This window comes from Scyliorhinus canicula, chromosome 16 (assembly GCF_902713615.1).
Source record: "Scyliorhinus canicula chromosome 16, sScyCan1.1, whole genome shotgun sequence".
In the NCBI taxonomy this organism is placed as follows: Eukaryota; Metazoa; Chordata; class Chondrichthyes; order Carcharhiniformes; family Scyliorhinidae; genus Scyliorhinus; species Scyliorhinus canicula.
The window spans coordinates 1,993,997-2,016,363 of NC_052161.1; the positions used below are offsets into that span (position 1 = coordinate 1,993,997).

General features: G+C 53.4%; 1 protein-coding gene across 1 annotated transcript in view; it reads right to left on the minus strand.

Annotated features, from left to right (window-relative positions):
- The window catches only part of cfap43 (cilia and flagella associated protein 43), a 273,825-nt gene that overhangs the window by 245,980 nt on the left and 5,478 nt on the right, over positions 1–22,367 (minus strand). Inside the window, 2 exon segments of the mRNA XM_038822192.1 lie at positions 13,701–13,869; positions 13,872–13,927. Coding sequence (XP_038678120.1) covers positions 13,701–13,869; positions 13,872–13,927 — 225 coding nt within the window.

A 22,367-nucleotide genomic window follows, 5' to 3' on the forward strand; every position in this document is an offset into this window, starting at 1 on the left:
CTCTACACTGTCCCCATCAAACACTCACAGGACAGGTACAGCACGGGGTTAGATACAGAGTAAAGCTCCCTCTACACTGTTCCATCAAACACTCCCAGGACAGGTACAGCACGGGGTTAGATACAGAGTAAGCTCCCTCTGCACTGTCCCCATCAAACAGCTCCCAGGACAGGTACAGCACGGGGTTAGATACAGAGTAAAGCTCCCTCTGCACTGTCCCCATCAAACACTCCCAGAACAGGTACAGCACGGGGTTAGATACAGAGTAAAGCTCCCTCTACACTGTCCCCATCAAACACTCCCAGGACAGGTACAGCACGGGGTTAGATAGAGAGTAAAGCTCCCTCTACACTGTCCCCATCAAACACTCCCAGGACAGGTACAGCACGGGGTTAGATACAGAGTAAAGCTCCCTCTACACTGTCCCCATCAAACCTCCCAGGACAGGTACATCTCGGGTTAGATACAGAGTAAAGCTCCCTCTACACTGTCCCCATCAAACCTCCCAGGACAGGTACATCTCGGGGTTAGATACAGAGTAAAGCTCCCTCTACACTGTCCCCATCAAACACTCCCAGGACAGGAACAGCACGGGGTTAGATACAGAGTAAAGCTCCCTCTACACTGTCCCCATCAAACACTCCCAGGACAGGTACAGCACGGGGTTAGATACAGAGTAAAGCTCCCTCTACACTGTCCCCATCAAACACTCCCAGGACAGGTACAGCACGGGGTTAGATACAGAGTAAAGCTCCCTCTACACTGATCCCATCAAACACTCCCAGGACAGGTACAGCACGGGGTTAGATACAGAGTAAAGCTCCCTCTACACTGTCCCCATCAAACACTCCCAGGACAGGTACAGCACGGGGTTAGATAGAGAGTAAAGCTCCCTCTACACTGTCCCCATCAAACACTCCCAGGACAGGTGTGATGAACGGTATTAACAACTGCTGTAAGTGGTACCTGACCTTTTTTTTTTTAAATAATTTTGATTGGAATTTTTTACAGAAATTATAAAATACAACAACAAACAATGAAATGCAACAAAATAAGCCATAACAACCGTAACACCCCCAAACCGTATCAACATATGTATCAGGTCTCCCCCACCCCCTCAACCCCAACAAAAGATCTTAAAAATAAATTTAAATTAAATAAACGAACATCGTCATCGTCATTGTCTCCCCCCCCCCCCCCCCCCCCCCCCCCGGGTTGCTGCTGCTGCTACTGTCCCAGTTCCCTATTGTTGAGCCAGAAAGTCGAGGAAAGGCTGCCACAGCCTAAAGAACCCTTGTACCGACCCCCTCAGGGCAAATTTGACCCTCTCCAGCTTAATGAATCCCGCCATGTCATTGATCCAGGTCTCCACGCTTGGGGGCCTCACATCCTTCCATTGTAGCAAGATCCTTCGCCGGGCTACTAGGGACGCAAAGGCCAAAACACCGGCCTCTTTCGCCTCCTGCACTCCCGGCTCCACCCCAACCCCAAAGATCGCGAGTCCCCATCCTGGCTTGACCCTGGATCCCACCACCCTCGACACCGTCCTCGCCACCCCCTTCCACAACTCCTCCAATGCCGGGCATGCCCAGAACATATGGGCATGGTTCGCTGGACTCCCCGAGCACCTGACACACCTGTCTTCACCCCCAAAAAACCTACTCATCCTCGTCCCAGTCATGTGGGCCCTATGCAGCACCTTGAATTGGATGAGGCTAAGCCGCGCACACGAGGAGGAAGAATTAACCCTCTCCAGGGCATCAGCCCATGTCCCGTCTTCGATCTGTTCCCCCAGTTCCCCCTCCCACTTAGCTTTCAGCTCCTCTACTGACGCCTCCTCCACCTCCTGCATAACCTTGTAGATATCAAATATCTTCCCCTCCCCGACCCAGACCCCCGAAAGCACCCTGTCACTCACCCGCCTCGTGGGAAGCGAAGGGAATCCCTCCACCTGCCGCCTAGCAAATGGCTTTACCTGCAGATACCTGAACATGTTTCCCGGGGTGCTGCAACTCCCGAATGGACACCTCCTGGGCCGTCTGGGTCCCAAGCAGCTTGTTGGTAGTCGCATTCAGGGAGTCCAGCAACTCAGCCTTCAGCTCCGCCACACCAGCGCAGAAGAGAGGCTTGCTGCTCCTGCGCCCACTTCCACCAGTCCTCGGGTGTTCCGCCGGCCGCCATTTTGTCCTTCTTCCCCCGCTTTTCTTGGGGAGCTGCTGCAGCTTTTTCCTTTGCCCCACTCCGGGTGAGCACCATATATTATGGGGAATGCTCCTCTAGACACCTTCCCCCACCGGGATTCGTCGAAACAGCGCCGTTTGGGGCCCTCAAATCGGCCCAAAAGTCCTTAAATAGCGGGAGCTGCCAAACGCGCGGCTTAGCTCCACATAGCCGCAACCGGAAGTCGGTACCTGACCTTTAATACCTTGCCCCTTTAAGATGCTTGGAACCCTGGGGGACTCCGCCTCTGGCTACGCCCCCAGGAAACGGTATATAGGATAAGGCTCCATGTGGTGAGCACACTTCTCTCGGATGCTGTTCAGCTCTCTGTATATTAAAGCCCTTTGATTACCGACCTCGCTCTCGCGTCGTAATTGAGAGTGCCTCAATTTAATCTACAGACACATCAAGATGGACATCGCTCTAAACCCGGAGAAACTCAACCTGGACGCCAGGTCGCCGGAAGCTTTTAAATATTGACTCCGGTGTTTTGAGAACTATCTAGACTCCTCAACGACTGATGTCGACAGCACTCGCAAGCTGCGTTTACTACATGGCCGGGTGGGCCACCGACTCTCCGCCGTGATCGGGAACGCTACGACCTATGAAGCGGCGATCGAAATACTGAAGAAACGCTTCATAAAACCTACTAACAATGTACACGCCAGACAGTTGCTCTCAACCTGCAGCCAGCGTTCCGGGGAAACGCTGGACGAGTTCGTGGAAAGACTCACTGCGCTCGCGAGGAACTGCGACCACAAAGCAGTGACGGCAGAAGACCACAGGAACTTGCATATTCGCGACGCCCTTGTGTCCGGCATCAGGTCCTCGTACATCCGGAGTAAAGCTCCCTCTACACTGTCCCCATCAAAACCTCCCAGGACAGGTACAGCACGGGGTTAGATACAGAGTAAAGCTCCCTCTACACTGTCCCCATCAAACACTCCCAGGACAGGTACAGTACGGGGTTAGATACAGAGTAAAGCTCCCTCTACACTGTCCCCGTCAAACACTCCCAGGACAGGTACAGCACGGGGTTAGATACAGAGTAAAGCTCCCTCTACACTGTCCCCATCAAACACTCCCAGGACAGGTACAGCACGGGGTTAGATACAGAGTAAAGCTCCCTCTACACTGTCCCCATCAAACACTCCCAGGACAGGTACAGCATGGGGTTAGATACAGAGTAAAGCTCCCTCTACACTGTCCCCATCAAACCTCCCAGGACAGGTACAGCACAGGGTTAGATACAGAGTAAAGCTCCCTCTACACTGTCCCCATCAAACCTCCCAGGACAGGTACATCTCGGGGTTAGATACAGAGTAAAGCTCCCTCTACACTGTCCCCATCAAACACTCCCAGGACAGGAACAGCACGGGGTTAGATACAGAGTAAAGCTCCCTCTACACTGTCCCCATCAAACAATCCCAGGACAGGGACAGCACGGGGTTAGATACAGAGTAAAGCTCCCTCTACACTGTCCCCATCAAACACTCCCAGGACAGGTACAGCACGGGGTTAGATACAGAGTAAAGCTCCCTCTACACTGTCCCCATCAAACACTCCCAGGACAGGTACAGCACGGGGTTAGATACAGAGTAAAGCTCCCTCTACACTGTCCCCATCAAACACTCACAGGACAGGTACAGCACGGGGTTAGATACAGAGTAAAGCTCCCTCTACACTGTCCCATCAAACACTCCCAGGACAGGTACAGCACGGGGTTAGATACAGAGTAAAGCGCCCTCTAGCACTGTCCCCATCAAACAGTCCCAGGACAGGTACAGCACGGGGTTAGATACAGAGTAAAGCTCCCTCTGCACTGTCCCCATCAAACACTCCCAGGAACAGGTACAGCACGGGGTTAGATACAGAGTAAAGCTCCCTCTGCACTGTCCCCATCAAACACTCCCAGGACAGGTACAGCACGGGGTTAGATACAGAGTAAAGCTCCCTCTACACTGTCCCCATCAAACACTCCCAGGACAGGTACAGCACGGGGTTAGATAGCACGGGGTTAGATACAGAGTAAAGCTCCCTCTACACTGTCCCCATCAAACACTCCCAGGACAGGTACAGCACGGGGTTAGATACAGAGTAAAGCTCCCTCTACACTGTCCCCATCAAAAACCTCCCAGGACAGGTACAGCCGGGGTTAGATACAGAGTAAAGCTCCCTCTACACTGTCCCCATCAACCTCCCAGGACAGGTACATCTCGGGGTTAGATACAGAGTAAAGCTCCCTCTACACTGTCCCCATCAAACACTCCCAGGACAGGTACAGCACGGGGTTAGATACAGAGTAAAGCTCCCTCTACACTGTCCCATCAAACACTCCCAGGACAGGTACAGCACGGGGTTAGATACAGAGTAAGCTCCCTCTACACTGTCCCCTCAAACACTCCCAGGACAGGTACAGCACGGGGTTAGATTACAGAGTAAAGCTCCCTCTACACTGTCCCCATCAAACACTCCCAGGACAGGTACAGCACGGGGTTAGATACAGAGTAAAGCTCCCTCTACACTGTCCCCATCAAACACTCCCAGGACAGGTACAGCACGGGGTTAGATACAGAGTAAAGCTCCCTCTACACTGTCCCCATCAAACACTCCCAGGACAGGTACAGCACGGGGTTAGATACAGAGTAAAGCTCCCTCTGCACTGTCCCCATCAAACACTCCCAGGACAGGTACAGCACGGGGTTAGATACAGAGTAAAGCTCCCTCTACACTGTCCCCATCAAACACTCCCAGGAACAGGTACAGCACGGGGTTAGATACAGAGTAAAGCTCCCTCTACACTGTCCCCATCAAACACTCCCAGGACAGGTACAGCACGGGGTTAGATACAGAGTAAAGCTCCCTCTACACTGTCCCCATCAAACACTCCCAGGACAGGTACAGCACGGGGTTAGATACAGAGTAAAGCTCCCTCTACACTGTCCCCATCAAACCTCCCAGGACAGGTACATCTCGGGGTTAGATACAGAGTAAAGCTCCCTCTACACTGTCCCCATCAAACACTCCCAGGACAGGAACAGCACGGGGTTAGATACAGAGTAAAGCTCCCTCTACACTGTCCCCATCAAACACTCCCAGGACAGGTACAGCACGGGGTTAGATACAGAGTAAAGCTCCCTCTACACTGTCCCCATCAAACACTCCCAGGACAGGTACAGCACGGGGTTAGATACAGAGTAAAGCTCCCTCTACACTGATCCCATCAAACACTCCCAGGACAGGTACAGCACGGGGTTAGATACAGAGTAAAGCTCCCTCTACACTGTCCCATCAAACACTCCCAGGACAGGTACAGCACGGGGTTAGATAGAGAGTAAAGCTCCCTCTACACTGTCCCCATCAAACACTCCCAGGACAGGTGTGATGAACGGTATTAACAACTGCTGTAAGTGGTACCTGACCTTTTTTTTTTAAATAATTTTGATTGGAATTTTTACAGAAATTATAAAATACAACAACAAACAATGAAATGCAACAAAATAAGCCATAACAACCGTAACACCCCCAAACCGTATCAACATATGTATCAGGTCTCCCCCACCCCCTCAACCCCAACAAAAGATCTTAAAAATAAATTTAAATTAAATAAACGAACATCGTCATCGTCATCGTCCCCCCCCCCCCCCCCCCCCCCCCCCGGGTTGCTGCTGCTGCTACTGTCCCAGTTCCCTATTGTTGAGCCAGAAAGTCGAGGAAAGGCTGCCACAGCCTAAAGAACCCTTGTACCGACCCCCTCAGGGCAAATTTGACCCTCTCCAGCTTAATGAATCCCGCCATGTCATTGATCCAGGTCTCCACGCTTGGGGGCCTCACATCCTTCCATTGTAGCAAGATCCTTCGCCGGGCTACTAGGGACGCAAAGGCCAAAACACCGGCCTCTTTCGCCTCCTGCACTCCCGGCTCCACCCCAACCCCCAAAGATCGCGAGTCCCCATCCTGGCTTGACCCTGGATCCCACCACCCTCGACACCGTCCTCAGCCACCCCCTTCCACAACTCCTCCAATGCCGGGCATGCCCAGAACATATGGGCATGGTTCGCTGGACTCCCCGAGCACCTGACACACCTGTCTTCACCCCCAAAAAAACCTACTCATCCTCGTCCCAGTCATGTGGGCCCTATGCAGCACCTTGAATTGGATGAGGCTAAGCCGCGCACACGAGGAGGAAGAATTAACCCTCTCCAGGGCATCAGCCCATGTCCCGTCTTCGATCTGTTCCCCCAGTTCCCCCTCCCACTTAGCTTTCAGCTCCTCTACTGACGCCTCCTCCACCTCCTGCATAACCTTGTAGATATCAAATATCTTCCCCTCCCCCGACCCAGACCCCCGAAAGCACCCTGTCACTCACCCGCCTCGTGGGAAGCGAAGGGAATCCCTCCACCTGCCGCCTAGCAAATGGCTTTACCTGCAGATACCTGAACATGTTTCCCGGGGTGCTGCAACTCCCGAATGGACACCTCCTGGGCCGTCTGGGTCCCAAGCAGCTTGTTGGTAGTCGCATTCAGGGAGTCCAGCAACTCAGCCTTCAGCTCCGCCACACAGCGCAGAAGAGAGGCTTGCTGCTCCTGCGCCCACTTCCACCAGTCCTCGGGTGTTCCGCCGGCCGCCATTTTGTCCTTCTTCCCCCGCTTTTCTTGGGGAGCTGCTGCAGCTTTTTCCTTTGCCCCACTCCGGGTGAGCACCATATATTATGGGGAATGCTCCTCTAGACACCTTCCCCCACCGGGATTCGTCGAAACAAGCGCCGTTTGGGGCCCTCAAATCGGCCCAAAAGTCCTTAAATAGCGGGAGCTGCCAAACGCGCGGCTTAGCTCCACATAGCCGCAACCGGAAGTCGGTACCTGACCTTTAATACCTTGCCCCTTTAAGATGCTTGGAACCCTGGGGGACTCCGCCTCTGGCTACGCCCCCAGGAAACGGTATATAGGATAAGGCTCCATGTGGTGAGCACACTTCTCTCGGATGCTGTTCAGCTCTCTGTATATTAAAGCCCTTTGATTACCGACCTCGCTCTCGCGTCGTAATTGAGAGTGCCTCAATTTAATCTACAGACACATCAAGATGGACATCGCTCTAAACCCGGAGAAACTCAACCTGGACGCCAGGGTCGCCGGAAGCTTTTAAATATTGACTCCGGTGTTTTGAGAACTATCTAGACTCCTCAACGACTGATGTCGACAGCACTCGCAAGCTGCGTTTACTACATGGCCGGGTGGGCCACCGACTCTCCGCCGTGATCGGGAACGCTACGACCTATGAAGCGGCGATCGAAATACTGAAGAAACGCTTCATAAAACCTACTAACAATGTACACGCCAGACAGTTTGCTCTCAACCTGCAGCCAGCGTTCCGGGGAAACGCTGGACGAGTTCGTGGAAAGACTCACTGCGCTCGCGAGGAACTGCGACCACAAAGCAGTGACGGCAGAAGACCACAGGAACTTGCATATTCGCGACGCCCTTGTGTCCGGCATCAGGTCCTCGTACATCCGGAGTAAAGCTCCTCTACACTGTCCCCATCAAACCTCCCAGGACAGGTACAGCACGGGGTTAGATACAGAGTAAAGCTCCCTCTACACTGTCCCCATCAAACACTCCCAGGACAGGTACAGTACGGGGTTAGATACAGAGTAAAGCTCCCTCTACACTGTCCCCGTCAAACACTCCCAGGACAGGTACAGCACGGGGTTAGATACAGAGTAAAGCTCCCTCTACACTGTCCCCATCAAAACACTCCCAGGACAGGTACAGCACGGGTTAGATACAGAGTAAAGCTCCCTCTACACTGTCCCCATCAAACACTCCCAGGACAGGTACAGCATGGGGTTAGATACAGAGTAAAGCTCCTCTACACTGTACCCATTAAACCTCCCAGGACAGGTACAGCACAGGGTTAGATACAGAGTAAAGCTCCCTCTACACTGTCCCCATCAAACCTCCCAGGACAGGTACATCTCGGGGTTAGATACAGAGTAAAGCTCCCTCAACACTGTCCCCATCAAACACTCCCAGGACAGGAACAGCACGGGGTTAGATACAGAGTAAAGCTCCCTCTACACTGTCCCCATCAAACACTCCCAGGACAGGTACAGCACGGGGTTAGATACAGAGTAAAGCTCCCTCTACACTGTCCCCATCAAACACTCCCAGGACAGGTACAGCACGGGGTTAGATACAGAGTAAAGCTCCCTCTACACTGTCCCCATCAAACACTCCCAGGACAGGTACAGCACGGGTTAGATACAGAGTAAAGCTCCCTCTACACTGATCCCATCAAACACTCCCAGGACAGGTACAGCACGGGGTTAGATACAGAGTAAAGCTCCCTCTACACTGTCCCCATCAAACACTCCCAGGACAGGTACAGCACGGGGTTAGATACAGAGTAAAGCTCCCTCTACACTGTCCCCCATCAAACACTCCCAGGACAGGTACAGCACAGGGTTAGATACAGAGTAAAGCTCCCTCTACACTGTCCCCATCAAACACTCCCAGGACAGGTACAGCACAGGGTTAGATACAGAGTAAAGCCCCTCTACACTGTCCCCATCAAAACACTCCCAGGACAGGTACAGCACGGGGTTAGATACAGAGTAAAGCTCCCTCTACACTGTCCCCCATCAACACTCCCAGGACAGGTACAGCACAGGGTTAGATACAGAGTAAAGCTCCCTCTACACTGTCCCCCATCAAACACTCCCAGGACAGGTACAGCACAGGGTTAGATACAGAGTAAAGCCCCTCTACACTGTCCCCATCAAACACTCCCAGGACAGGTACAGCACGGGGTTAGATACAGAGTAAAGCTCCCTCTACACTGTCCCCCATCAAACACTCCCAGGACAGGAACAGCACGGGGTTAGATACAGAGTAAAGCTCCCTCTACACTGTCCCCATCAAACACTCCCAGGACAGGCACAGCACGGGGTTAGATACAGAGTAAAGCTCCCTCTACACTGTCCCCATCAAACACTCCCAGGACAGGCACAGCAACGGGGTTAGATACAGAGTAAAGCTCCCTCTACACTGTCCCCATCAAACACTCCCAGGACAGGCACAGCACGGGGTTAGATACAGAGTAAAGCTCCCTCTACACTGTCCCCATCAAACCTCCCAGGACAGGTACAGCACGGGGTTAGATACAGAGTAAAGCTCCCTCTACACTGTCCCCATCAAACACTCCCAGGACAGGTAAGCACGGGGTTAGATACAGAGTAAAGCTCCCTCTGAACTGTCCCCATCAAACACTCCCAGGGCAGGTACAGCACGGGGTTAGATACAGAGTAAAGCTCCCTCTACACTGTCCCCATCAAACACTCCCAGGACAGGTACAGCACGGGTTAGATACAGAGTAAAGCTCCCTCTACACTGTCCTATCAAACTCTCCCAGGACAGTTACAGCACGGGGTTAGATACAGAGTAAAGCTCCCTCTACACTGTCCCCGTCAAACACTCCCAGGACAGGTAGAGCACGGGGTTAGATACAGAGTAAAGCTCCCTCTACACTGTCCCCATCAAACACTCCCAGGACAATTACAGCATGGGGATAGATACAGAGTAAAGCTCCCTCTACACTGTCCCCATCAAACTCTTCCAGGACAGGTACAGCACGGGGATAGATAGAGAGTAAAGCTCCCTCTACACTGTCCCCATCAACACTCCCAGGACAGGTACAGCACAGGGTTAGATACAGAGTAATGCTCCCTCTACACTGTCCCCATTAAACACTCCCAGGACAGGTACAGCACGAGGTTAGATACAGAGTAAGCTCCCTCTACACTGTCCCCAGCAGACACTCCCAGGGCAGGTACAGCACGGGGTTAGATACAGAGTAAAGCTCCCTCTACACTGTCCCCATCAAAGACTCCCAGGACAGGTACAGCACAAGGTTAGATACAGAGTAAAAGCTCCCTCTACACTGTCCGCATCAAACACTCCCAGGACAGGTACAGCACGGGGTTAGATAGAGAGTAAAGCTCCCTCTACACTGTCCCCGTCAAACACTCCCAGGACAGGTACAGCACGGGGTTAGATACAGAGTAAAGCTCCCTCTACACTGTCCCCATCAAACACTCCCAGGACAGGTACAGCACGGGTTAGATACAGAGTAAAGCTCCCTCTACACTGTCCCCATCAAACACTCCCAGGACAGGTACAGCATGGGTCAGATACAGAGTAAAGCTCCCTCTACACTGTCCCCATCAAACCTCCAGGACAGGTACAGCACAGGGTTAGATACAGAGTAAAGCTCCCTCTACACTGTCCCCATCAAACCTCCCAGGACAGGTACATTCTCGGGTTAGATACAGAGTAAAGCTCCTCTACACTGTCCCCATCACAACACTCCCAGGACAGGACAGCACGGGGTTAGATACAGAGTAAAGCTCCCTCTACACTGTCCCCATCAAACACTCCCAGGACAGGTACAGCACGGGGTTAGATACAGAGTAAAGCTCCCTCTACACTGTCCCCATCAAACACTCCCAGGACAGGTACAGCACGGGGTTAGATACAGAGTAAAGCTCCCTCTACACTGTCCCCATCAAACACTACCAGGACAGGTACAGCACGGGGTTAGATACAGAGTAAAGCTCCCTCTACACTGATCCCATCAAACACTCCCAGGACAGGTACAGCACGGGGTTAGATACAGAGTAAAGCTCCCTCTACACCTGTCCCCATCAAACACTCCCAGGACAGGTACAGCACGGGGTTAGATACAGAGTAAAGCTCCCTCTACACTGTCCCCCATCAAACACTCCCAGGACAGGTACAGCACAGGGTTAGATACAGAGTAAAGCTCCCTCTACACTGTCCCCATCAACACTCCCAGGACAGGTACAGCACAGGGTTAGATACAGAGTAAAGCCCCCTCTACACTGTCCCCATCAAACACTCCCAGGACAGGTACAGCACGGGGTTAGATACAGAGTAAAGCTCCCTCTACACTGTCCCCCATCAAACACTCCCAGGACAGGTACAGCACAGGGTTAGATACAGAGTAAAGCTCCCTCTACACTGTCCCCCATCAAACACTCCCAGGACAGGTACAGCACAGGGTTAGATACAGAGTAAAGCCCCCTCTACACTGTCCCCATCAAACACTCCCAGGACAGGTACAGCACGGGGTTAGATACAGAGTAAAGCTCCCTCTACACTGTCCCCATCAAACACTCCCAGGACAGGTACAGCACGGGGTTAGATACAGAGTAAAGCTCCCTCTACACTGTCCCCATCAAACACTCCCAGGACAGGCACAGCACGGGGTTAGATACAGAGTAAAGCTCCCTCTACACTGTCCCCATCAAACACTCCCAGGACAGGCACAGCACGGGGTTAGATACAGAGTAAAGCTCCCTCTACACTGTCCCCATCAAACACTCCCAGGACAGGGACAGCACGGGGTTAGATACAGAGTAAAGCTCCCTCTACAACTGTCCCCCATCAAACCTCCCAGGACAGGTACAGCACGGGGTTAGATACAGAGTAAAGCTCCCTCTACACTGTCCCCATCAAACACTCCCAGGACAGGTAAAGCACGGGGTTAGATACAGAGTAAAGCTCCCTCTACACTGTCCCCATCAAACACTCCCAGGGCAGGTACAGCACGGGTTAGATACAGAGTAAAGCTCCCTCTACACTGTCCCCATCAAACACTCCCAGGACAGGTACAGCACGGGGTTAGATACAGAGTAAAGCTCCCTCTACACTGTCCTATCAAACACTCCCAGGACAGTTACAGCACGGGGTTAGATACAGAGTAAAGCTCCCTCTACACTGTCCCCGTCAACACTCCCAGGACAGGTACAGCACGGGGTTAGATACAGAGTAAAGCTCCCCTCTACACTGTCCCCATCAAACACTCCCAGGACAGTTACAGCATGGGTTAGATACAGAGTAAGCTCCCTCTACACTGTCCCCATCAAACACTCCAGGACAGGTACAGCACTGGGTTAGATAGAGAGTAAAGCTCCCTCTACACTGTCCCCATCAAACACTCCCAGGACAGGTACAGCACAGGGTTAGATACAGAGTAAAGCTCCATCTACACTGTCCCCATTAAACACTCCCAGGACAGGTACAGCACGAGGTTAGATACAGAGTAAAGCTCCCTCTACACTGTCCCCAGCAGACACTCCCAGGGCAGGTACAGCACGGGGTTAGATACAGAGTAAAGCTCCCTCTACACTGTCCCCATCAAACACTCCCAGGACAGGTACAGCACAGGGTTAGATACAGAGTAAGCTCCCTCTACACAGTCCGCATCAAACACTCCCAGGACAGGTACAGCACAGGGTTAGATAAAGAGTAAAGCTCCCTCTACACTGTCCGCATCAAACACTCCCAGGACAGGTACAGCACAGGGTTAGATACAGAGTAAAGCTCACTCTACACTGTCCCCATCAAACACTCCCAGGACAGGGACAGCATGGGGTTAGATACAGAGTAAAGCTCCCTCTACACTCTCTAAAAGGATAGCAAGGATTTTGTTTTATTTGTTCATTGGCTGTGGGCATCGCTGGCTGGGTCAGCATTTATTGCCCATCCCGAGGGCATTTAAGATTCAACCACATTGTTGTGGGTCTGGAGTCACATGTAGGCCGGACCGGGTAAGGACTTCCTTTCCTAAAGGATTTCCTTTCCTAAAGTACACTAGTGACCCAGATGGGTTTTTACGACAGTTGACAATGGTTTCATGGTCATCATTAGACTTTTAATTCCAGATGTTTATTGAATACAGATATCACCATGTGCCCTGGTGGGATTTGATTGCGGGTTCTCAGAGTATTACTCTGGATCTCTGGATTTCCAGTCCAGCAACAATTCCACTACGCCACTGCCTCCCAATGAGAAGGATAATAATCTTTATTGTCACAAGTAGCTTACATTAACACTGCAATGAAGTTACTGTGAAAATCCCCTAGTCGCCACATTCTGTCACCTGTCGGGTACACGGAGGGAGAATTCAGAATGTCCAATTCACCCAACAGCACGTCTTTTGGGACTTGTGGGAGGAAACCGGAGCACCCGGAGGATACCCACACAGACACAGGGAGGACGTGCAGACTCCGCACCGACAGTGACCCAAGCCGGTGAATCGAACTCGGGACACTGGAGCTGGGAAGCAACAGTGCTAACCACTGTGCTACCGAATAGGTCATTCTGAAAAATAACAGGATTGAAACATCAACAGTATGATATTGGCTGGTGGTGAAGAGGTGAGAACTTTCTGGAGACTGATGCCTCAAAGTCCTTCCAAACTTGTGAAATGTGTGATTTGAATTGTTCTGGTACATTTTATGGTGTCAACTATAAGTGTGATATTTAGCTTTTGTGTATGGTCGAAAAGCACCCATGTGTGGATCATGTGTCAGTGTTTTTCAAAGCATTGGTTTTGAAAGGTAATAGAACACCCATCTTCTCACAAACACATACCGGTGAGAGGCCAGTCCTGGTCGCTCAGGGAATGTGTACAGATAGATGGACGTTTTAACCGCTGTTCGGACAAAGGCCACGATTCCTTGGGCACTGTTGGTTGTGAAAGCGCCGATACTCCCATTCTCGCATTGCAGCACCGTCTCCTTCTCTGTGTCTTTGTTCACGAAAATCATGAAGTTCCCACATGGTAGCAGATGGTGTCATTGTTGACAAAAAGTACATTCTGTGTCGTATAACCTTTCACCCACCTGAAGAAAATGAAGTCAAAAGTAATTAGAGCAGCTGCCTTGCCTGACAATAATTTAGAGGGTCCCTAACCAACAACTTTATAAAGTGTCCTATAGACTTTAATGCAGCAAAAACCTCCATGCTTCTCAGAACTTTATGAAACAGAATTTGACATTAAACTGCACAAGGAGATATCAGGAAAGGTGACAATACGATGCTGCTTATTAATTGCTCTCTCAACCTCAGCTGCTCACTTAATTACGCCACTAAACACCACGGCCTCTCTGCTCCTGGATCCTCTATAGAAATGTACCCTTTATTTAAGATTGTCTCTCTGTGTTCTTCCGACCAAAATGAATCACTTTCCACTTCCTTGGCAGTAAATTTAATCTAACACCTGTCTGTCTATCCACCAACCAATGTCCAGTTGACATGCTACACTATTACAGGGCTAAATCGCTGGCTTTGTAAGCAGACCAAGGCAGGCCAGCACAACGGTTCGATTTCCCGTACCAGCCTCCCCGAAACAGGCGCCGAAATGTGGTGACTAGGGGCTTTTCACAGTAACTTCATTTGAAGCCTACTCGTGACAATAAGCGATTTTCATTTTGTTTCATATTCTCCTCATGGTTTACTTACAAGTTCATATCATCTGCAAATGTTGAGATTGCTCAGTGTGGTAATGGCCAAATAAATCTGCTGTGGTGATGTTGATTAGGAAGAAATATTGGGCAGGACATGGAGAAAACTCCTCCACCCTCCCCTCACGCTGGGGATATTTCACACCAGAACGGCACTCAGGACAATTTGGTTCATGGCCACTCTGGCAGTGCCGCATTCCCTCAATGCCGCATTCCCTCAATGCCGCATTCCCTCAGTGCCCGCCATTCCCTCAGTGCCGCATTTCCTCAATGCCGCATTCCCTCAGTGCCGCATTCCCGCAGTGCCGCATTCCCTCAGTGCCGCATTCCCTCAGTGCCGCATTCCCTCAGTGCCGCATCCCTCAGTGCCGCATTTCCATCAGTGCCGCATTCCCTCAGTGCCGCATTCCCTCAGGGCCGCATTCCCTCAGTGCCGCATTCCCTCAGTGCCGCATTCCCTCAGTGCCGCAATTCCTCAGTGCCGCATTCCCTCAGTGCGCATTCCCTCAGTGCCGCATTCCCTCAGTCCACATGCGGAGTGGGAGTTCAACCCGAAACTTCTGACTCTCGGTCAGAAGAAAAAGCGGTGAGGACAAATTCTAAGCTCGTAGCCTCTGCAGAGGAAGGCACACTCCCAATCATCAGCAAAGACATTTGGGATTGTGCAGAGGGCCAGAATTGGATTGGATAGAATCTCAAATTTGTTTGGCTGGAGGAGTTATGGAGGAGAGGGAAGGGTGGGAAAGGGGGGAGGGGGGGAGGGGAGGGAGAGGAGGGGGGAGGGGGAGGGGGAGAGGGAGAGGGAGGGGAGGGGGGGGAGGGAGAGAGGGGGGAGGGGGGGGGGGGAGGGAGAGAGGGGGGAGGGAGAGGGGGGAGGGGGGAGGGAGAGACGGGGGGAAAAAAAGAGAGGGGGGGGGGAGGGAGAGAGGGGGAGGGGGAGGGAGGGAGGAGGGGGAGGGAGACAGGGGGGAGGGAGACAGGGGGGGAGGGGGGAGGGAGGAGAGAGGGAGGGAGGGAGGGGGGGGGAGGGGGGGGGGAGGGGGGGGGAGGAGGGGGAGAGGGGGAGAGGGGGGAGGGGGGAGGGGAAGGGGGAAGAGGGGGAGAGGGGGAGGGGGGAGAGGAGGAGAGGGGGGAGGGGGAGAGGGGGGAGGGGGGAGGGGGGAGAGGGGGAGAGAGGGGGAGGGGGAGAGGAGAGAGGGAGGGAGGGGGAGGGGGAGAGGGGGAGAGGGGGAGAGAGGGGGGAGGGGGGAGAGGAGAGAGGGAGGGAGGGGGGGAGGGGGAGAGGGGGGAGGGGGGAGAGGAGAGAGGGAGGGAGGGGGGACTGTGGAGGGATTTAAAAAACTAGGATGAGTATTTTAGAATCAAACCGAATGGTCAGACAGTTTGTAAATAGAGTGGGCGGATTTCCCTACCGGCGGGGCGGGGGGTCCCAGCCGGGGGGGGGGGGGAGGGGGGGAGGGGTTCCCGGCGTTGGGGGGGGGGGTCTGGCGGGGCAGGGGGTCCCGGCCCGGGGGGGAGGGGGGGTTGGGGTCCGGCGGGCAGGGGGGGTCCGGCCCGGGGGGGTTGGGGTCCCGGGCGGGGCAGGGGGTCCCGGCGGGGGGGGGGAGGGGGGGGGGGGGTTGGGGTCCGGCGGGGCAGGGGGTCCCGGCCGGGGGGAGGGGGGAGGGGGGGTGGGGGTACGCGGGGCAGGGGGTCCTGGCCGGGGGGGGGGGGGAGGGGGGGTGGGGGTCCTGGCGGGGCAGGGGGTCCCGGCCGGGGGGGAGGGGAGAGGGGGTTTGGGGTCCTGGCGGGGCAGGGGGTCCCGGCCGGGGGGAGGGGTGGGGGTTGGGGTCCCGGCGGGGGGGGGGGGGGGGTCCGGCCGCGGGGGGGGGGTCCCGGCGGGGGGGGGGGGGTCCCGGCCGGGGGGGGTCCCGGCCGCGGGGGGGGTCTGGCGGGGCAGGGGGTCCCGGTGGGTTTGTAGATACAGTGGTGTCACTAAGGCACAAGATGCTTCATTCCAGCAGAGGAATATTGTGCTGTCAATAATGGCACTGTGAGCAGGAAGGGTCCTTACAGCTGAACACTTGACAACCGATGGTGGGTTGGCGAGAGAGAGGCTGTGTAAGTGCATCGAGGACACCAATAGGAGAGCAGTGTTGAGGGAGAGAGGAGTGAAGGACGAGGGAATTTCAGAGATGATAAAAATGTTTCAGGGACATGGAGAGACTGGAGAACCAGGTTTCCTTTGACCAGAGAGTGTGTGTTTCCCATGGCAGAGGGGAGTACCGGACAATACAGAGTTAACGTGATTCACAAAAAGCAAGATTGACTTTACTCAGCGAGTTGTGATCTGAAGGCGTTCCCTGAAGGGCAGTCGAAGCTGATTGAATTTTAACTTTCCAAAGGAATTGGAGAAATCCTGGAAAGGGAACATTTGCAGGGTTGTGGGGAAGTAGCAGGTTAGTGGGGCCAATCCGACATCACACCATGAATGTCTGTCAAAATCCAGCTCCTTTAGCTGGATCTCTTTGTAATGATGCACTTTCCGAGACTCCATCATTGAACAACAAAGGTTATTTACAAAGATCTACAAGAGCAACAATTGTTTGCAGCTTGTTTTGCAGTGTCTCTGCCCAAGACAGCTCCTCCCCTGGTATGATTCCACCCTGTTAAATCTGATTGGTCACCAAGCCAGACAACCCTTACAATGCCGTGTTTCCTGAAAGGGACAATTCATAAAATCCCTACAGGAGGCCATTCAGCCCATCGAATCTGCACCAACCTTCTGAAAGAGCACCCTATCTAGGTGCACACGCCCTCATCCTATCCCGTAACCTCGGAACCCCCACCTAACCTTTTGGACACTAAGGGCAATTTAGCATGGCCAATCCACCTAACCTGCACATCTTTGGACTGTGGGAGGAAACCGGAGCACCGGAGGAAACCCACGCAGACACGGGGAGAACACGCAGACTCCGCACAGACAGTGACCCAGGTCCAGAATTGAATGCTAACCACTGTGACACCGTGCTACCCAATTACCACACTTGGATTAATAACATTTTTTTAATGGAGTTGATTTCTGTTTCTATTCTGAGGCAGGTATGTTGCAGTAAAGGATGTTGACTTGAACCTTTCCTTTGTGTTGCCTCCCATGCTTTTCCTCAGGCTACAGGTCAGAGAGACTGAGGTCAGTCTGCTTACAGCCTAACACCAATGTTCCTAAATGGGAAACCCTGGGAGGGGCCAGGTGAAGCCACAGGTTGATTTTAAAAAATTAAATCCTTTCTCAGAATTACAAAAGCAATGTGTTAGAGAGGACAGGGCAAGCCTGAATTCATCCCTTTGCTGGCTCAAAAACTAATTCATAAAAATAAAGAAAATCGGAACAGGAGGAGGCCATTCGGCCCTTCGAGCCTACTCTGCCATTCATTATGATCACGGCTGACCATTTCAGTATGAAAGGTGTATGTTCCCAGTAGGTAAACAAACCTGAATCACTGAGGGTCGTTCTGGCCCAACCCACAGTCTATGGAAACATCGAGCAAACACTTTTCAGACAATTTCCCAAGAAACCGTAGAATACCCCCCATGTCTTTAGTACGTTGGTAACCCAATGGAATGAGATCCAACAGGGGGTTGAGGCATTGAAACAACAGAAATTGGGCGGTTTCTCCCCCTCCCCTCCCCACGCGGGTGGGAGAATCGCCGGGGTGCGCGCAAATCGCGCCCACGCCGCCCGACCCCCGCGCGTGATTCCCACCCCCCGAAACCACGGCCGCACGAATGGCACCGGGCCACTCGGAGAATTGCCGTAAACGGCGAGCGGCGATCTCCAGCCAGATGGCCGAGTGGCCGCTCCAACACGACAGGGTCCAGCCGGTCCCATCCAACCCTGGTCGCTGCCAGCGGGATCTCTGCAGGAACGCTCGGGGGGCGGTCTGCGGGAGAGGAGGGGGGCTCCTTCACGGGGGAGGGGCCTCGAAGGGGTCTGGCCCATGATCAGGGCCCACGATCGGCGGGCCGGCCTCTCCCCCCCGGGCCTACATTCCGCCGCGGCCAGCCCCTGAACTCCCACGCCATATTGCGTCAGGGCCGGCGCGCGTAAGAAGTTCCCCGTGCATGCGCAGGGTGGCGCGGCCCAACTGGCACTAGGGAGCTGGAGTAGTGTGAACCACTCCAGCACCGTGCTGGCCCCCTGTGGACGTTCACCACGTCGTGGGCACTTGGTCTGCGGAGCGGAGAATTGCTCCAATTGTTTTTGTGAATTTTGTGCTTCTAAGATAAGCTGGAGAATAAAACAGTTTCTGTACCAGGATCGAGGTACGGACATCAGCTTCAGGAGCACAAGGGACGTGGCTAATGCACAACTGTCGAAAGAATGGTTTCCTGCCTCGTGTACCAGCCGCCCTGTGGCAGTGAGTGTGAATGACGGCAGTGTGAATGACGGCAGTGAGTGTGAATGACGGCAGTGTGAATGACGGCAGTGAGTGTGAATGACGGCAGTGAGTGTGAATGACGGCAGTGTGAATGACGGCAGTGAGTGTGAATGACGGCAGTGAGTGTGAATGACGGCAGTGAGTGTGAACAACGGCAGTGAGTGTGAATGACGGCAGTGAGTGTGAATGACGGCAGTGAGTGTGAATGACGGCAGTGGAATGACGGCAGTGAGTGTGAATGACGGCAGGTGAATGACGGCAGTGAGTGTGAATGACGGCAGTGAGTGTGAATGACGGCAGTGTGAATGACGGCAGTGAGTGTGAATGACGGCAGTGAGTGTGAATGACGGCAGTGAGTGTGAACAACAGCAGGAGTGTGAATGACGGCAGTGAGTGTGAATGACGGCAGTGAGTGTGAATGACGCAGTGAGTGTGAATGACGGCAGTGAGTGTGAATAACGGCAGTGAGTGTGAATGACGGCAGTGAGTGTGAATGACGGCAGTGAGTGTGAATGACGGCAGTGTGAATGACGGCAGTGAGTGTGAATGACGGCAGTGAGTGTGAATGACGGCAGTGAGTGTGAAAACAGCAGTGAGTGTGAATGACGGCAGTGAGTGTGAATGACGGCAGTGAGTGTGAATGACGCAGTGAGTGTGAATGACGGCAGTGAGTGTGAATAACGGCAGTGAGTGTGAATGACGGCAGTGAGTGTGAATGACGGCAGTGAGTGTGAATGACGGCAGTGAGAGTGACGGCAGTGAGTGTGAATGACGGCAGTGAGTGTGAATGATGGCAGTGAGTGTGAATGACGGCAGTGAGTGTGAATGACGGCAGTGAGTGTGAATGATGGCAGTGAGTGTGAATGACGGCAGTGTGAATGACGGCAGTGAGTGTGAATGACGGCAGTGAGAGTGACGGCAGTGAGTGTGAATGACGACAGTGAGTGTGAATGACGGCAGTGAGTGTGAATGACGGCAGTGTGAATGACGGCAGTGTGAATGACGGCAGTGAGTGCGAATGACGGCAGGAGTGTAAATGACGGCAGTGTGAATGACGGCAGTGTGATGACGGCAGTGAGTGCGAAACGGCAGTGAGTGTGAATGACGGCAGTGTGAATGACGGCAGTGAGTGTGAATAATGGCAGCGAGTGTGAATGACGGCAGTGAGTGTGAATGACGGCAGTGAGTGTGAATGACGGCAGCGAGTGTGAATGACGGCAGTGAGTGTGAATGACGGCAGTGTGAATGACGGCAGTGAGTGTGAATGACGGCAGTGAGTGTGAATGACGGCAGTGAGTGTGAATGACGGCAGTGAGTGTGAATGACGGCAGTGTGAATGACGGCAGTGTGAATGACGGCAGTGAGTGTGAATGATGGCAGTGAGTGTGAATGACGGCAGTGAGTGTGAATGACGGCAGTGAGTGTGAATGACGGCAGCGAGTGTGAATGACGGCAGTGTGAATGACGGCAGCGAGTGTGAATGACGGCAGCGAGTGTGAATGATGGCAGTGTGAATGACGGCAGCGAGTGTGAATGACGGCAGTGAGTGTGAATGACGGCAGCGAGTGTGAATGACGGCAGTGAGTGTGAATGACGGCAGTGAGTGTGAATGACGGCAGCGAGTGTGAATGACAGCAGCGAGTGTGAATGACGGCAGTGAGTGTGAATGACGGCAGCGAGTGTGAATGACGGCAGCGAGTGTGAATGACGGCAGTGAGTGTGAATGACGGCAGTGAGTGTGAATGACGGCAGCGAGTGTGAATGACGGCAGCGAGTGTGAACGACGGCAGTGAGTGTGAATGACGGCAGTGAGTGTGAATGACGGCAGTGAGTGTGAATGACGGCAGTGGGTGTGAATGACGGCAGTGAGTGTGAATGACGGCAGGAGTGTGAATGACGCAGTGAGTGTGAATGACGGCAGTGAGTGTGAATGACGGCAGTGAGTGTGAATGACGGCAGTGAGTGTGAATGACGGCAGCGAGTGTGAATGACAGCAGCGAGTGTGAATGACGGCAGTGAGTGTGAATGACGGCAGCGAGTGTGAATGACGGCAGTGTGAATGACGGCAGTGTGAATGACGGCAGCGAGTGTGAATGACGGCAGCGAGTGTGAATGACGGCAGTGAGTGTGAATGACGGCAGTGAGTGTGAATGACGGCAGTGAGTGTGAATGATGGCAGCGAGTGTGAATGACGGCAGTGAGTGTGAATGACGGCAGTGAGTGTGAATGACGGCAGCGAGTGAATGACGGCAGTGAGTGTGAATGACGGCAGAGGTGTGAATGACGGCAGTGAGTGTGAATGACGGCAGTGTGAATGACGGCAGTGAGCGTGAATGACGGCAGTGAGTGTGAATGACGGCAGGGAGTGTGAATGACGGCAGTGTGAATGACGGCGTGAGTGATTGACGGCAGTGAGTGTGAATGACGGCAGTGAGTGTGAATGACGGCAGTGAGTGTGAATGACGGCAGTGAGTGTGAATGACGGCAGTGAGTGTGAATGACGGCAGAGAGTGTGAATGACGGCAGCGAGTGTGAATGACGGCCAGCGAGAGTGTGAATGACGGCAGTGTGAATGACGGCAGTGAGTGTGATTGACGGCAGTGAGTGTGAATGACGGCAGTGAGTGTGAATGACGGCAGTGAGTGTGAATGACGGCAGTGTGAATGACGGCAGCGAGTGTGAATGACGGCAGTGAGTGTGAATGACGGCAGTGAGTGTGAATGACGGCAGTGAGTGTGAATGATGGCAGTGAGTGTGAATGACGGCAGTGAGTGTGAATGACGTCAGTGTGAATGACGGCAGCGAGTGTGAATGACGGCGTGTGAATGACGGCAGTGAGTGTGAATGACGGCAGCGAGTGTGTGAATGACGGCAGTGAGTGTGAATGACGGCAGTGAGTGTGAATGACGTCAGTGTGAATGACGGCAGCGAGTGTGAATGACGGCAGTGTGAATGACGGCAGTGAGTGTGAATGACGGCAGCGAGTGTGAATGACGGCAGCGAGTGTGAATGACGGCAGTGAGTGTGAATGACGGCAGTGTGAATGACGGCAGCGAGTGTGAATGACGGCAGTGTGAATGACGGCAGTGAGTGTGAATGACGGCAGTGAGTGTGAATGACGGCAGTGAGTGTGAATGACGGCAGTGAGTGTGAATGACGGCAGTGAGTGTGAATGACGGCAGTGAGTGTGAATGACATCAGTGTGAATGACGGCAGCGAGTGTGAATGACGGCAGTGTGAATGACGGCAGTGAGTGTGAATGACGGCAGCGAGTGTGAATGACGGCAGTGAGTGTGAATGACGGCAGTGAGTGTGAATGACGGCAGTGAGTGTGAATGACGGCAGGCTGAGTTTGAGACGAGTCGGTGCTTTGCTTTGTTTCCACCAGGAACAGGGTCGAA